Source organism: Tinamus guttatus, unplaced genomic scaffold, assembly GCF_059628265.1.
Source record: "Tinamus guttatus ecotype Peru unplaced genomic scaffold, ASM5962826v1 Tinamus_guttatus_pri_ptg001022l, whole genome shotgun sequence".
Taxonomy (NCBI): Eukaryota; Metazoa; Chordata; class Aves; order Tinamiformes; family Tinamidae; genus Tinamus; species Tinamus guttatus.
Window position 1 is genome coordinate 301,329 of NW_028289556.1, and position 17,968 is coordinate 319,296.

Here is a 17,968-nt window from a genome sequence, read left to right on the forward strand (position 1 = left end):
CAAACAGAAATATTTTTGGAATGTGGCCTTCTTCCTAAGGAAAGCACAAAGAAGTCTGGCGACTAACAGACGGGACTGCTTATTTGCACGGAGCTTGCAGAACTACCCATGCTTCCCCTGCTCTATGCCCTTTTCTTAAGGACACGTGGAGCATGTGAACAAGGCATGTCATTGTCAGAAATGCTCACGAACACAGTTCCCTGACCTCTGGTTAGCAGGTGGTTCCTGTTGCAGCTTTTAGGCTGCTGTAAATTATAACACCAGGTACGTCCTCACAGATAGCTCAAGTGGTGGATTATGATTACACCTCCATGCTCTCAACTGCACTTTGTATGATATTGACGTAATTTAAATCCTCATCTTTTTCTCTCCTTTACAGCCTATTGATAACAGACCTATTCCTTATTTTTAGAGGAGTCTGGATCTTTTTGTCCTCTGTTTGTGTTGTACCAACCAAAACAAAATCCTCACCTATAATTTAATACAATATAAATGAATACTCATGTGATCATGCTAATGCCAGCACAAAATTTTCTGTGTCATTAACTAATGATATTCTGACAGCTGTCAAGTAAATAGAATATTGTTTTTTCTCCCTGCTGATACATCACTGTAAAATAACTAATCTTTTAAAATAGACTGCTTTACTAACACCTTTCCTCTCATTAGCCATTTCTAGCACGTTTGACTGGAAATTACATGGCTGCTTGTTATCTGGTGGGAGTTCTAGCAAACATGTGACAGTGAGATATCAGGATGTGCTGTGACCTTTCTGAGCGCGCTGCATGTTATCACGGCAACATCTTGCTGCCCAGCTTTCCAAAGGCATCTGGCAGGCATACGGACAATAGCTGAATGACTAAAAACTCCTGTGCAGTATCTAGGTATATGTAATTGACTCCATCCCAGGCCAGCACGAGGTGGTCACGTCCCCTCCTCTGTTTTATTTGAACTCTTCAGTCTGGGGTGAGGTTCTGGACTCAACTTGGCATGGATAGTGGTACCTGCCTACTTATAACTGGTTGTGCTTTTGTTCTCTTTTAGCTTTCTTCAAAAGTTGAAAGAAGAATTACCTTTTACCCAGTTCCTCTCTTTTGAGTCAGCTACCAGGTTAACTCCCAGCTGTAAGAGGAAGAGAAGAATAAACTTTAAGCAGATAACATTAGATAAGACACAAAAGACAAGTACATGCCAGAGAAAATGGAGCAGGCAAAAGAGAAAACCTGTGGATAGTGCTGCTCAGAAGCAGGAGGTGGGAACGCTTTCCTTTTGGGCAGAGCAGTAGGATGTTATTGTTTACAAAGACAATTAGTGCAGACTCACAAAAGGAGGCTCATGCCTTACAAATCTGGTAGCCTGTCCTGGTGAAGTAAAAAGCAAGTAAGTCACAGCAAGGAAGCTATTGATATAATTAACCTAGACCAAGGGAAAGTTTTCATATAGGTACACACAAAAGGCTTATCCCCAAAGCCAAGAAGTAAAGGAGACAAGACAGCTTAAGTGGATAAGGAATTAGCTGCAAGTCCAAAGACAGAAAGGTGCAAGGCAGGATTGCAAAGCCAGAAATGGATTACATGGGATCAGAAAGAAGGGGGAAAAGTGAGACAGCCAAGGGCAGGCAGCCTTCAGGGTGACATTTTTCTTCACAGATAACAGGCTCAGTGTGTCCCATACAAGTATGTTGACTCCAAGTTCAATAGAATTCCTTACATCTCTTCCGACAAAGCAGCTTCTATAAACATTGAAAAGAAAAACATACTGTGAATATCAGAAATCTTTAGGGCTAGAGGAACCAGCATAATAATTTGACTTGCTCATTTGCGTTATGGCCTCTGAACCACATATTTTTGGGAAGCCCGAACAGTTTATTTTTCTTAGTGTACTTAGGGCAATCCCCAATACTGAAAAATACTGAAATGTGAGTTTTTCAGGTAAGGACTTGAGGCACAGAAGGCATGTCTGAGTTGTCTTGTGCCTCTAGCTCATTCCAGACAGCCTCAAAGGATGGCTGGAGGCAGCCCTTTACAGCCCATTAGCTTTCTAAAGCTGTGTTTAGACATGCCTCTTGATTACTGCTGAGGGGTTCCCTTTTATGTTCTCTGCTGTGCAGGCCAAGAACTAGGATGTTTTCTCCTAACCCAGATAAAAATAATCTGGCTTAGAAAAAGCTGCCCATTAAAAATGTTTTTGATAATGCTTAGCCATAATCAGGCAAGGCAGCAACTCCCCAAGCTATCACGCATGGAAATCTGAAGAAGTGATCATTCTCCATGGGTAACTGGCAGCTGGAGGTGTATCCTTTTTTTCCCATGTTGGCTGCATGCAATATGCCTGATTTGACTCTTGTGTGTCCACCTTGTCTGAATGCTGGCAAGGCCCCCGCACGGCCACGAGACAGAGCTCACTGTCTGTCTATAACCGCTCCAAATGCCTGTCATCAAAATCTGGAAGGGACAAGTGACTTGCTTGCACAGAGTTCTCTGGCAAAGGAGGTAACTACACCTAGGGCTCTTCATCAAACATTTTTCTCCCTCTTGCTCTAATCCTTTTTCCATTCGATCATTTTGATGTCGTGCAATGTGCCTCCCTAACTCTTTGGACTTTCCAAAATTGATCCTGCAAGAGCTCCAATCATATGATCAGATATGCTGAAATCAGTGAAATTACTTACAGCCTTATTCAGCAAAGTACGGAAGGGCATATCTGATTACCTTTGTACAAACTGAAAGTAGATGATGAAATATGTTGGTAAATGGCCAGTTATATAGATGAAATCATGTATGTACATAGGTCTTTAGAGGACAGGGATGGGAAGCAAGACAATTCTAGACACAGATGCAGTAACACTGAGATACTAAGGACACCATCATGTCTAGCTGTGTGTTGATGATAATGGTGATGCATTATCAGCTTCAAAGATGGTAAAATGCAGCTGTTGACATGACAGTGTTTGAAATGCTACTGTTTACATGGAACAAAATTATTCCAATAATTAAACAGTACTGCAGATAATTTTCATTTATATGATCAGAAAAAAAAGAATTATACCAGACTTCCATATGAACATCTGCAGTCAAAAGTCTATCACAGGAGGTTACAGAAGGTTAACTCAGGCTATTTATACCGAGGTAAAAGTTGACAACACTGCTCTGGACAGTTACCCTAGGAGACAGTCTGAATAGCCATCCCAGTGTGGAGACGTGCCTATTTTTTAATGAAAGCAGCCCTTAAGGCACTTTGCTAACCTGCAGTGAGCAGAGCCACCCTCGTCCCCTGCGGTTCACAGCGACGTGGAGGCAGCTGCAGCCAGGGAGGTACCCGCAGCGCTGGCTGTCCCTGCCCCATGGCAGGGCCCCATGAGCGCGGCCCACAGCGCCTGCCTGCCCCGGCCCCGCTGGCACCGCTGGTCCCGCGGGCGCCCCGGCCGCAGGGAGCCCCGGCCCTGCGCCCCCACGCTCCGGCAGCGGGAGCTGAGCTCCTCCCGTTTCAGCTGCAGGAAAGGCTGAGAGCCTGCGTCCTGCCTGCTGCTATCATCCCTCAGCGCGTGCGTGTGAGACTGACAGGGCTTGTGAGACTGACGCCTGGGCCGTCGTCTATCCTGGAGAAGGTTACAGTGAGCTCAGAAACGCACTGGAGGGCAGATGGATTGGTGTGATCTGCAATTTCATAGCTTTTCCCTGAAGCTAAGGATAGATAGCTACATGTTCTGTTATAAAATAAAGGGACATGGATGCGTAAATCTGTTGATTTGTTATTGTGACTGAAAGAATTAAAGATCTGGAAAAATCTGCCCGTCCCCTGGGAAAGAGAAGGGTAGGGTGTACTACAACTGCATTCCTTCTGCAGCTGGTTTTGCATGCTTTTGTGTTATCGGTCTGCTGGTCTGCTTGATGGTCTCCAGCCTTGCTCTTCCACAGTCGTGACTGGGAACACACCTGTCTCTTAAGATATTTGAGGAATCTGATCCCTCCCAGAAGTAAAACACACTTTTGTCACCATGGCAAGCTTCTTACTGTGCAGGTTCAGACTTTTCCAGAGTTTTGAAAAAGGTTTGGCTAAGCCCCTCTAAGTTCACTGAATCTAGATGAAGAATGGGACCTAGTTATAAATAAAAACTCATTCAGAATCTGATTTCTACCCCGTAATTGTCTCTAATCATTGTATCCTAGCAGAGTGGATCCCTGGGCTGAATGTGTCCAAGTGCTCCTATACTACAAATAATGATGATATGTGCTTGTAATGAATCCTCCTAGAATATAGTACCCTAAACACAGTATGGACATCTCTGATAAAAGGGTTTAATCTGTCTTATGATGGTCAAAGATACCTTGAATGTTTTGCACTTCAGGAGCCTTGTAACTGTGCATGAGAAACAAACAGAGGTTCCAGATAACAATGAAAGGAGGAAAAAAAAATGAAGGACCTATAAGTTGTTTGGTATAGTTCTTAACAGAGGCATAAGAAAGCACTTAAAAGAAATGAAAATTCATCACAAGTTCCAGAATTATTAATCTGTTCTGCTTTGGAAGAGTAATTTCTTTACAGCAACAAACTGAATTGCTGTTCTGTGAAGGCCTTCCTAGAATGTGTTTAAAGAATACCCTCTCCAACTCAGGAAAACAGGACTATTCTGGAGCAAGGATCAGAATGTCTGCAGATGTGGATGAGGGGTAGTTTTTAGCACTGCAACTTGTGAAGATAAATCACAAGCAATTAATAGACTGAGCACTGGAACAGGCTGCCCAGAGAGGTTGTGGAGTCTCCTTCTCTGGAGATCTTCCAAACCCGCTTGGATGCCACCCTGTGCCACGTGCTCTAGGTGACCCTGTGTGTGCAGGGGGTTGGACTAGATGATCTCTAGAGGTCCCTTCCAACCTTAAGCGTTCTGTGATTCTATGAATAAGAAGTGGTTTATATCTTCTGCAGTTGACTCTTTGCAAGAAGTCTCTTTCTCAAGAGCTGAGGCTGCTGTTGGTAGTCTGCTTGAAAGATGCCTCCTGCTCCATTGAGGGGAAAAAATAGTATTTCTTACTACACTCCTCTGTATTGGAAGAATTTGAATTGCAGAGTAGACTTAAAAAAAAGCAAAAGTTAAAAGAGAATTTATATGATTTATATGCCAACTTTGTTTAGAAAATACACTAAAATGTGTAGGGACAGTGTAAGTAGGTCTCAGTATTCTCACTATTCTTCACCTTAGAAATAAATTTCTTTGTTGTCATTAAAAATATGCAAAACAGCTGTCTTGAGCATAAATTGTCTGTACATACTTATAGCTCATGTTTACCCTTGTAATCCCTCTTTAGATTGCTTCCTTAAGAATGTTGCTAACAGCACCCGTAACGGCATGTTTGGGCCCTTTTTTGTGTGTCTTTCCCTACCTATTGGTATCCGTGACAGCGTGGATCTGGTTTGTCCATGGAAAGGGAAGCTACAGCGCCCCGAATGCCTCCCTACCCCTGCGGGACGGTTCTTCCCGCGCATGCATGGCGGGACCCGTGACGCCGCGCAGCCTTTGCAGCTGGCAGCCCGTTCAGGACACTGGGAGGCAGCGGGCTGGACGGCCCGGCGCGCTGCCCGTTCGCCTCGTGCCGGATGGCTCGGCTGGCTCCGCGTCCCCCCCGCCGCCCGCGGCGCGGAGCCTCCGGCGCGCCGGGACACGCGCCACGCCGCCCGCGGACGCGGCGGCCGCCATCTCGCGCGCTGCTCTCGCGAGAGGGCGGCGGGGCGGGCGCGGGGGCGGCTCCGCTCCGCTCCGCATAAAGAGGCGGCGAGGCCGCGCTTCCCCTCGGCGGCAGCGGCGGCAGCGCAGGAGCCCGAGCTGGTGGCGGCAGCTTCTTCTCCTTCCTCCTTCTCCTCCCGCGGTGAGTGCGGAGCGGCGCTCGCCGCGGGAGCCGGGGGCGCAGCGGCGGGCGGGCGGGCTCCGCAACATGGTGGAGCCGGTGGCGCTGCCGGGGAGCGGCTCCCGGCGCGGAGGGAGCCGGCCGCTGGCGGCGCTGGTGGCGCCAGGGCCCCGCAGCCCCCGTGTGCCCGGGGCGGCCTGGCCGGGCTGCCTCGCGGGCCGGCTCCCTGCGCGGCCGCGGGGAGCGGGCCCCGTGCCCTCTCGGCTACGGGACATTCCCGTCGGGATCTGTGGCACCTCGGGAACGCCTCGGCGCCGCTCGGGCGCCTCGCTGACGAGAAGCCAGCGAGACTCTCCTCCCGGAGAGGCCGGCGTGACTCCTTGCCAGAGGTCACCGAGTAGCGGAAACTGTGCGGGAGCCTCCCAGCTCCTCTCGACCTCGGCATCCCCCGTGCCCGTAGCTTCGGGCGCTGAGACCTTTCCATAACAGATCAGACGTAGCCGGGCTCTGTAGCGTGTACAGCCCACCCTTGGCCTGGTGCAACTACAGCCCTTGGGGACAGGCATCACAAGAGGTGGAAGCTGGGTCCTGCCGCCTGCCCTTTTCCCTATTCTGCAGCGCGGCTTCGACTCGAAGCCGCACGCTGCCGTCCTGCTCGCCCTCTGGCCAGTGACGCTGCGCGGAGGGCCCGGGCGCGCCGAGCGGAGCCGCCTTCCTGCGGGAGCCTTGCCCCGCTGCAGAGAAGGGTTTTCTTTCCAGCTCTCAACTCTGGAACCTGCGTCTCTTATGTGTTTCATACATGGTGACCGATAACTTCCCGAGAGGTCCTGTAGGGTGTCTGAGTGGTGCACGTGCACCGCGGCACACTGTTGTCCTTGTTCCCTTTTTGTGAACAGGGAAATGCTGTAGTGAACCACACGCAGAAGATTAATCCTCTTCTGTGGTAATATTTGCATGCGTATGAAATGGAAACCGGCTGTCAGGCTCTAATGACTCAAAGAGCAAAGACTTCCGATCCAGACTGCGCGCGCCCCTCACGGGCTGCAGTTCATCCTCTCCACTGCCCTTGTGTTGCAGCTCCTACGCGGAGCTCAAACTGCTGTGAGAAACAGTCAGGGCCAAAAGTGCCTCTTGCAGAGTTAGTTCAGGCTGCGCGTGTTTTTGTGTGATAACTTGTGCTTGTGCAGTCATATCTGCAGTCATATCTGTGCAGTCGTATCCTTATGTGATGCAGGCTCCTTCCTCATTTTATTTTATGGGGAGAGCTGTACATATTCTATGGGACTACACATCAAGAGTAGTGAAGGCCTGCTGGATGACTGCACTATCTGCTTCCATAATAACTCCAAAATAGCATGAAGAAGCGTTATTTTCCGTAGTGGGTAATTTCTGTGACCCATCTGTTAGAGAAGTGCTAGCTTTAAAGCTAGCTAAGCAGTGGGGTCCTTGGCTGCTTATCAGCCATGGCATTAGAGACAGTGGACCCTCAGAGTTTTGGTGGAGTGTCTTGAGAGAATTAAGCTGAGGCTAGCAAAATGTGCACTTTATCTTAAGCTACCCAGTGTCTTCAAGGTTTGTACAACAGGGGCTACACAGATTTCAAACTTGTCAAGAGTCCTGTTTTGTTAATGGGAGAACTGATCTTATTAAACATCAGGGGAGAAGGATTCCTTAATGTTGGAGCCTTTAAGTGACTTGCTGATTTGGAAGTTAGCTGGGTTTTTCCTTCATCCTGGTTCAACGGATAGAACCACAATGTGTTTATTAAACCCAAAGAATAAACAGTTAAAGTAACCCAGGAGTGAGTAACTCTTTACTAATTCTGTAGTGAACCACTGGATCTCAGATTAGTCTCATGCCTGTGCCTTACTATTGCCCAAAGAAAGGAAAAGTAGTTAGTATACAAAGGGTTGAATTTCTAAACTGTTGCAATATAATGCAACTCTTGCATGTGAGGCAATGAGTGTCCTAATGCTCTTGATATGTGAGGCTGATTACAGAGGGATTGCTGCTCTAAGCGTGGTGACTAAATGAAATGGTTATGACATTGTTTTAACTCTCCCCCCTCCTCCAGGCTATCTTGAGATTCAGGATCTTCAAAATGGCATTAGCGGCAATTGATCCACAGCAGGTACGTCTCAGTGAAGTCCAGTAGTTCTCCTATGTGTGTGTAGATATATAATATATCTATCTCTATATATATTTTTTTCTTGTGTGTCTTTAAACAGAACGTTGTCTCAAGGGTTGCCAACCTTCCCTTGGTGAGCTCCACCTATGACATGGTGTCCTCTGCTTACATCGCCACGAAGGACAACCATCCTTATTTGAAGTCTGTGTGTGAGATGGCGGAGAAGGGAGTGAAGACAATTACTTCGGTGGCCATGACGGGTGCTCTGCCTATCATCCAGAAGCTGGAGCCGCAGAGTAAGGCAGCTGGGCAGCTTTTGATGCAACATGGTTCTTTATATACTTGGGAGCGCTTGTGATGTTTTAGTTCAGTAGAGGCATGCTGGTCTGCAGTGCTGAGTCCGACAGCTTGTTAACTTGTTTGTTCAGTAACTGATTAGATGGGTATGATTAAAACAAAAGCAGTCTAGAGACAAAGCAGATTGCAGACTAAACTTAAGACTAAACTGACAGGCTCTTCTCGATTTACAAGATAGCTTGGTTATGTCACCTCTTACTCAACACCTACCTTACCTTTCACCAAGTTTCAGTGCTAGTTTGTGCTTGTGCTGAAACCTGTCAGCAGTGTTGCAAGGGTGTTCTGAGTAAGAAGCCTATTTTCACCACATGGCAGAAGGCCAGATACTTTGACTTGTTCTGAAGGTTGTTTGAAAGGTATCTGAAAGGGCTTTCTCAGCTTCCAAGTGCTTGATTATGGCTCTGGCCTTGTTATAAGCTTATGCAACCTCAAACCTCGCTTAAAAATGGAGGAAACTGCCTTAATCATTTTACAGCACAAGCTCTCTGTTTCCATAGGAATTATCTACCCCTCCTTTGCGCCAAGGTGAGTCTCAGATCAAAACCCAATCACACTTTTTATTTTTCTCCTTTTCTAGTTGTAGTTGCCAACAACTATGCATGTATGGGTCTAGACAAAATTGAAGAGAGGCTGCCTATACTGAATCAACCCAGTGACAAGGTAATACCTCTGTAATATGCATATGAAGGTAGAAGTACTGGACACTTCTTTGTTATCACTAAAATTAGTGATTTTAGAGGTGGGTGAGTGAGAAATAAGAATTAATCAAGAATGAGGCACAGCAGAGAAACAGTGAGGGTATTTCTGTCAGCAGTGTGTGGTATGTGGTGTGTGTGGTATTTTTTATTTATTTATTTTTTTGCAAGTTCATTAAACCTCAGTTTCTTAGTAGATTTCCATTTACTGTGTCCATAGCTGCTGTTTACTGGTACTCATCTTTTAAGATTTGGGTCCGTTCACTTTTTTTCTGCTCAGTGTGAAGCAAACAGTGTGCTAACTACATTCACTAAAAAGTTTTGATCTGCAGGCTGCATGATAATCATATTGTATTTTGCTCTGTCTTCAGCACAGACCTCTCCTAAATAACTGACTTAAAACAAGTTTATGCTAAATTTTGTACCCAAGTTATGTACTTCACAACAAATATGGAAGTGAATCAACTTTTTTTCTTTCTTTGTTTCTATTTTCTGTGGCAGGTTGTTGCCAATGCCAAGGATGTAGTTGTTGGAGCCCGGGAAGCTGTAACAACCACTGTGACTGGTGCCAAGGAAACTGTTACCCACAAAATCACTGGAGTTGTGGGCAAGACTAAAGAAGCAGTACAAGATAGTGTTGAAATGACTAAGTCAGTTGTCAATGGCAGCATTAACACTGTCCTGGGGAGTCGTGTGGTGCAAATGGTTAGCAGTAGAGTGGATAGTGCGCTCACTAAATCGGAGACCTTCGTAGACCAGTATCTCCCACTTACAGAACAGGAGATAGGTAAGACAGATTCACAGCTTGATCTTGCTGGAATGCTTCTGCTGGAGAGAAGCAGACAATCATGATTTAGTTGGCCTTCATGGGGAGGGTCAAATTCTGCCTTGCTGTTTGCAATAGCAGCTTGTTGGGATGGAAGCGGAATGGAAATAGTACAGAGTTCAGCATGGACTTGGTCTACCCAGTGCTGAAGTCCAGCATTCAGTCATTATTAAGCAACTGAAGTTGTTTCATACTTCCATCTTTTTTCATTCTGATCTGTATTTTTCCTCTTTCCACACATCTAGAGCAAGAAGCTGCAAAAGTTGAAGGATTTGAAGTTGGAGTTCAAAAGCCAAGTTACTATATTAGACTAGGATCCCTGTCTTCAAAGGTCCGTGCACGTGCCTACCAACAAGCCTTAAACAAAGTTAGAGATGCTAAGCAAAAAAGCCAGGAGGCAATCTCTCAGCTCAACCACACTGTTAATCTGGTAAGTTTAAGCTATTATTTGGGATATAAAAAGCAGATGTTGGCATAGTTTTGCTGAGTGGTTTTACTGGCTAAGTGCCATGAGAGATGGTGTGCTCAGATCAAGGGCAATATTTCTAAGTATAAATCACATGCCATTCAAAGCTTTTTCACTGCCTTTCTGGGAAGTTACTCAGTTGGACTGAGCCGTAAACTAACTAGCAATTTTTAATTTTTAAGCACTTCTAGAATTAATTTTGATAAATAATACCAGTGGGCTTCATTCAGTGAAGAAATTTCCTTTCATTTTAGGAACACTTCAGTGCTTTCTGTTAATGTAGTATTATTTACGTTCTTGCTTTGGTTCTTGCTGTGGGATATCTCTTAGCACTCCTGCATTCTTTGGTAGTCTGATCTTAGCAATGTGTCTTGGTGTGCTGGGGAGAAACTGTACATAAAGGCCTGACCCTTCAATGTCTTCAATTCCTTGTGCAGGAGGCTGGTGGCAAAGGGCTGAAAACAAACTTGAATAAGGTGATTGAGGCAGAAGATAGACCGGATGATGTCTTAAAACTGCTTCTAGTTTTCATTTTTCTTTGAAAAGCAGGAATAGATTCTTATAGTCCCCAAAGCCTTTTGTCTTTAACTTTGGGTATTTTGGAAAAAGTTTACAAGGCCAAGTAGGGCACCTTAATAGAACTGTTTGCGCTTTTTCCTTCACTTCTCCTTTGGCTGTATTTCAGATCGAGTATGCCAGAAAGAACATGAATAGTGCCAATCAGAAACTTCTTGATGCTCAGGAAAAACTGTATCAATCCTGGGTAGAATGGAAGAAAAATACAGGCCAAAATGATGGTGATGAATCGCATAGCGCTGAGGTAAATAGATATGCAATATATTCCTGGTGTGTATGTATATTTGAACTGCATATTGCCAGATAACTACTGAAAATTTACTGTACCAAAGATTCACAGCATCTTTACAGCGTAGTGTATTCCATGCACAAATGTGGCTTTAATGGTAAAGCTTAGGGCAGCTGCCAGTGATAACTATGAAATGTAGAAGATGCTCAAGTTCCTAAGTGCTGCAAGCAGTCTGAGGTCCATTCTCCTTTCACGAGAAGCCTCGTTCTGTTTCTCCTGTGAGCGTGTTGGGATACTCATATCTAGATCAGCTAGGATTCACTTATTTGAGATTGCTGGAAATACCAGTTTGTTGCATAAAGCAGTCTGAGGCACAGACTTGCTGTTATGTATATAGCTTGAAACAATGAGTCTTTGACTAGAATAAACTTGCCTGCTGTGGCTTCTCATCCAGAGTTGAAATGAGAGCCTGCTTAGCTGGGGAGAAGCTTTGGGTGTTTCTGCTCCACAAAGTACTTGAACACTGAGGAAATATCAAGTACTTTCAAGTTCTGTCTCTGACTCTTAAGACTTGAGGCTTGTTTTACTATCTGCTATGGGTTTATCTTCCCTTCATCACTTTTCTTCACTCTTTAGTACATCTTTACCATAAAGCTACAAGAGTGATGTCAAGATTCTGACATGCTGTTATGCTTTGTTTCCAGCACATTGAGTCGAGAACTCTAGCTATCGCACGAAGCCTCACTCAGCAGCTGCAGACCACGTGCCTCACGCTGGTCTCAAGCATACAGGGGCTTCCCCAGAATGTGCAGGACCAGGTTTACAGTGTTGGGTCAATGGCAGGTGATGTCTACCAGAGCTTTCGGTCAGCATCTTCCTTCCAAGAACTGTCAGACAGCTTCCTTACCACTAGCAAAGGACAACTGAAGAAAATGAAGGAGTCTCTGGATGATGTGATGGATTATCTGGTTAACAACACACCGCTTAACTGGCTGGTAGGTCCCTTTTACCCACAATTGGCTGGTATTCCGCATGCTGAGAGCGAAGGGGAGGAAGATTCCAGCCAGGAAGACAAACAGCTTGAACACAGTACTGAATAAATTGCATAGCATACATGTACTCTGTAGGCTGACCAAACAAGTGACTCTAACAACTGTAGCTGTCAAATAACTTCGGAAGAAAATTGATATGTGGGAGTGAGGGAAAATGACAAAAAGGAAGAAAGTTTTCCCACAACTGGACTGTATTGTCCAGTCTCATAAAGACTTTCTAAAAAACACTCTTGAAGTGCCTAAGCATTGTCAGTTTACAGTTGTGAAGATGCCTTGTTTGTCCATCAAGTTAAGAAACCTCATCATGCTCATTTCATAACATTTCTGTAAATGAAATCAACAATGGCTAAAATCACTTGGTGGCTTGTTTAATCTGAATCAGAATAATGCAAAAGCCTTATGTGCTTTGACATGCGTTTAAAAGCTCTCCCGTCTAGCTCAGGACACTTGAATTCCATGCCTGGTGCAGATCAAGCATTTCATTATAATAGTTCTGCCTGTGCAGTTGTCTTGATTGTCTTGCACTACTTTGACTCATGAGAGGAGTTTTGCCAGTGCAGAACTTGAAGCTGAAAGTGGGGTTTCTTGAATGAGTCAGACAGAGTTACTTAAATGCTGTGACATTACTAATATCAACTATATAAACTTTCTATTGTATTACACAGTAACCTGACCAAATCATTATCAAAGTGCACTTTTTAAAAAAATATGCAGTAAAAAAGATTCATGCTGTTTGTACCAATGTGCCTGCTGTTTTTTGTAGTGATCTTTTGTAATTTTGTATGCTAGCAATAAATGCTTCAGCTGCAAAAGTCTGTCTCTACTGAATGGTGTCTGAAGTGTTAACTTGCTGTTCTGTGACTCCGATGCACTGGATCCAGAAGGCAAGCTTGAAATACAAGTGAAGTAGATGTGTTGAAAATCTACATGTTTGTGTAGATAAAGCAATGCTGCTACACTGCTATCACCGAGTTCCTATCTATCCTTCCCCTCTGTGTCTTAGCTTTACTGCTGCTTTTTGGTGCTTCCTGTTACCTGTTGATGGAGCTTGAGAGTTGATGGATGTTCTAACAGACTTGAGAATACAGATTTTAAAAAACAACACAACAGCAAGAAAAAAGTTCTGCCTTCAGCCTCGGTGTTCTGTGTGGTGTGAGGCTCCTAACTAACTGCTTTGGCTACCTGTTTACAGCCAGCCTGTGGCCCTCAGCTGAACAAACAAGCTTTAGTCTGTTTATCTACCCTCTTTGGGCTTGAGTGTCTAACATATATCAACACTAGACTAAGTGAGAGAAATAGTTCTTTAGTAAACCCCCTTTAATCTTTCCTGTGGAAGAGATGCAGTTGCTCCTTAACATGCTCTTTGCTCAGAGTTGTCCAGGTAAGTGCTACTGTGAATTGCAAACACTTAGTGGGGCAGTATTAACATCTACCTCAGAGAGGCAGCATAGGAAAAATGGAGTTTGAAACAATGTTTGGTATCTCACGGAGAGGTGGCACATTGCTACATGGAGTGCAACCTCGGCTGTGAATGTGTATCTGTACAAAAGTAAATCATATGTAGCCTAGCCTTATGAGGTGGGAAGGCTGGGCTGTTAAGTCAGGATATAGCTAAGCGTTAGAAAGACATTGGGCTGTTGAGGTTTAAGCATAATATTAAACAAAATCCTGGCAATTAAAGGCTAAAGACAAAGATTTTGGAACTTTTTTTTTTTTTTTTTTTTTTTTTTTTTTTTTTTTTTTGGAAAAGTGAGATACTGTCCCCAGTTTTAGGGCATGAGTTAGTATTTCTGTAATTCTGTCCTAGAAGTAGCTACCTGGAGCTAGACTGTCATTTTTCATCTCTGAAAGAAATAAAACTTGTAGAGGAGTGCAGGAGCAGAATGCAGCTAATGCTGTCAGGAAGTAGCTGGTAGTTCCGTGAAGGGAATTCCTGCCTTTACACATCAATCAACTAAGACAGCCAAACTGCTAGCCTAGAAATTAACAACAGCACCCATTTTTAACTTAAAAGTAATCCATATTTTTGTTCTACCTGAAGTTGTGCAACTCCATACTGTCTTTTGTCAGATGGGTGACCTGTCTAGCTTTCCTGTTAGGAAGTAGATGAAGCAGCACTCTAGGAGAAATGTTACTATTCTAATCTTGCAAATTCTTTTCCTCTCAACATGCATTAGTGCTTATGTAGTGTTTGGAGTAAGGCAAATACCAAAAAGTAAACAACCTCTTGCATTCTGCTGTTTACTTCATTGAGAAAGCAAATCAACAGGAAAAATAAGTTTCTGCATTCTAGTGGAATTAGCAGCTGCTTCTTAGAGGAAGACACTTGAATTTTCAGATTTCAGAAGTTTTGAAACCTTAGGGGTTCTTGGATAATATTTTGTCCCGTACTTGCTGCATTTTGTTTGTTTGCTTGTTTTCTCTTGGAAGGAGAAAAGAGCTGAACAACTGCTGAACTGGCTCCTGAAGAAAAAAATAATAGAGTGCATAAGAAGCAAGCAGAAGCTAATTACTTCTGTATGAAACTCTAAAAACTCACCTTTAAAGCCCAATAGCAAATTAGTACATTCCTGGTTCATAATATTTGCTTAAAATTCCAAAAGGAAATGAGGAAAAATCTTAATTAACAGGACCCAGACTACTCTTCCTGTTGTTTCACCTGATTCTCTATACTTACCTGTTTTAAACTGGTTAGTTACACTACACAGAAACCTCCTGATTCTAGTCTTAAAAATACTTGAAAAAAACAGCTTGGCTTAACAAGAGAGGCAGGGAGAACCTTGCTGAAGAGCAGGTGGGTCACATGGCTCGAAAATGGTATGAAATGGGTGATGGCCTTTCAGGCAGGGCAGATAAACCTCCTAAGTGAGAAAAGTGTCAAAGGCTGCTACTTGCATAAACACTGGAATGGTACAAGTTAGAAAACTAATGAGAAAATTATCATTGCCAAGATGCTATAGCATTCAAAAATGATTGTTTCTGCTCAAGAGATCACTCAAAATCATTCACAGCACTCAGCCATCCCGTCCTGCTTTCCAGGCTCATTTAGCGTAACATCAATTATTCTATCATTGTTGACAAACTTTTGTTGTAAGCCCACGTACTTAAAATTTTGCAAATAGTTCTACCTAGCATCACACATTCGTACCAGAATAAGCACTGGTGAAATCCAAATTGCATACTAAAATTCTTGCATAAAAACTGATGTATGCATAAAAATTATTAAAAAGAAAAAAGCAAATACATTGTAATAGAACAAAATGAAAATAAATGCAATCTAGGTTAATGACAGAATGTTGTTACAAAGCACTTCTGTCATTTCTCAGTACTTACAGAAGATGGCAAGGCAGTGGTAAGAGGATCTAGCTGCTTCTTATGGAAGACTTAGGGGAAGTCTTCCCTTCCATATGGAAGTCTTAGGGGAAGAAGAGTCATATCTACCCTTATTCTTTATTATGAGAATTGACATACTGCTTTGTTTCATCTTCCCATCAACTATGAAACAAAATTGCGAGTAAACACAAAGGTCATATGGAAGTGAAGGCCCCACAACACCAGGGGCAAAAATACTTCTGCGGCTGTGGACATCTTGCGGTTCTGTAAAGGAGTTCGCTGCATATAGCGGATATGCTGAAGAGACTAAAGAAAGCAGAAGCTTAAACCAGAGAGGCCGATTATCATATATTCAATAGTAACAATAGGGATATGAGTAATAGGAGTACCTTAAGCCTAGGATACAGGGAAAATTATCACTGTACCTGAGTGTGGTCTTGTGCCTAGCTCAGTACAAACACAGAATAAGCATATTACTATAAAGCTATAAGCAGAAAAGTAGAAGACAATTGTTGCTGGTAGAAAGACATATGTTTTCTCATTCCTACTGTCATTTGGCTTTTAGCATGCCAGGATAACTGATCTTCTTGGAACAAGTTAGGCTCTCAGAGTGGACTTGGCATTCTCATACATGTGCCTGGTAAATGACATGTTCTTTAAACTCTTCTGAATCAATTGATACTTCTAAGTCATTGGTGTGCTATATTCACCTAAACTCAAAGGAACTGAGCAATTCACCTTCAGTGCTAGGTATCTGTAACCTGACAGTTGCACCAGTAATCTCTCTCTATTCTTCTCTTTCTGGATATACCAGAGGTTTTCAGAATGCTCTTCATGAAAGTCAGTCATAAGCAATTTTTTTTTTTTTCAGTTAGGGCATGGTCTAAAACTTCTCCAGCTTAAGTTGAAAACATGCCTAGATGCCCTTCAGATACAGAGCTTTTATGTGCAAACTCCCATGAACCCACAGCAGCGGTGATATGCTTGTATTTTGCGCCTCACTTACAATATTCCTCACATCATCGATAACAAAGCCAACAATGAATCAAGCTATACACATTTATACTTATTTTTACTTACATATCTATACTTATTTATACTCATTTACATAAAACTATACATATATTTTTTTCACTTGGAGAAAAGTTATGGTTGTACCTAAATTACTTCTGAAAAAAAAAAAGGATATTAGTAAATTAAGTCCTACTAATGGTACTTAAGGACTGAAATTAAGTCCCTTAAGATAACATTTTTAGAGATGTGTAATATCCATATATCCACTAATGTCTCTAACAATTCTTGCTTAATAGTATTTAACTGTATAATCTAGTTTATAGTACAGAATAATACTAATCATCCAGTTAGAACAGAAGCCAAAGCAATTTTGCAGTTCCAGGTACTGGTTTCCTCAGGAATAGTTTGACGTGGTAAACTGGCAGCACAATCTATATATTAGGAAATACAGAGCAATCTACATGAACCTCATCTAGGCAGGTTCCTTTGTATAACCCACTGTGTCCATGGAAAAAAATGCAAGACGTTAAAAATATTGTTTCCTAATTTTCCATTCTTTTTCCTAAACATAAAACTAAGTTTGGTAAGTCAGTCGTGTTGTTCCACCTCTACTTTAAAATCCTGTCTCCTCAGCAAGTAATTTACGTCTTGCTTAATGTTTTGTCCATCTTAGCACGTTTAATGTGACCAGCATATTTTAATATGCGTTCAGTAGTTTGGGTCTGATTTCTACACATGCTGAGCACTTTCACCTCCTTTGGTTTCAGTCACAACTACTACCCAAATTTACTTAGTTCAATTTTGGAATTGATTTCCGATTTCCTTCCTATGCAGGTCCCAGATTTCACTATTACAGACTTGTCTTCAGAGTCAGATGATATCCCAGACATTTTGGATTTGGATGAAGATGATCAGCAAGACTTTTCACGCACAAATGGTCCTTTCACTGCAGGGCAAAGAGCTGAATAAAGAAAAGGCATAAAAATGTCTTTTTGATTGAGTGTATTGTCACAACACTTATTTAACTTATGTAAAGATGAATCTTCCTAGCTTTGGGTTTTTGTTTTCCAGGTTGTGTGTGTGTTTTTGTTTGTTTTTCTGAATCAGTACTGTTTCACTTAGCATCATCAAAATTCTGATTTTTTTCCCTCCTAAGGAATGCATGCTAGGTTAACTCAATAGCATGTGTGTCAACATCCTACCCAGGAAGAGAGATATAGCATAACTGGTATATTCTAATCTTTGCTAATGGTTTGTATTGATAATTGTTCTCCTGGCAGCAGTAGCCGAGAAAACAAGCCAGTGCCCTGCACAAAGGGCTGCCAACAATAAGTTTAATAGTATTTGTTGGCAAAATTTCCCCTCTCAGCCTATCTGTAAAGTGCTTCTGCATCTACCTCTGCTGCTGGAAGGCGTGACTGACTCAGTTCTCTCAGGGGGTTCTTGCTG

General features: G+C 43.1%; 1 protein-coding gene across 1 annotated transcript; it reads left to right on the top strand.

Annotated features, from left to right (window-relative positions):
* Positions 1-7,930: 7,930 nt before the first annotated feature.
* On the top strand, positions 7,931-17,695 carry PLIN2 (perilipin 2). The gene is made up of 8 exons (XM_010226163.2): positions 7,931-7,974; positions 8,072-8,267; positions 8,906-8,988; positions 9,525-9,810; positions 10,095-10,279; positions 11,001-11,135; positions 11,825-12,115; positions 17,354-17,695. The coding sequence occupies exons 1-8, from the start codon at positions 7,945-7,947 to the stop codon at positions 17,486-17,488; spliced, it is 1,341 nt and encodes a 446-aa protein (XP_010224465.2). The 5' UTR covers positions 7,931-7,944; the 3' UTR covers positions 17,489-17,695.
* Positions 17,696-17,968: the final 273 nt, after the last annotated feature.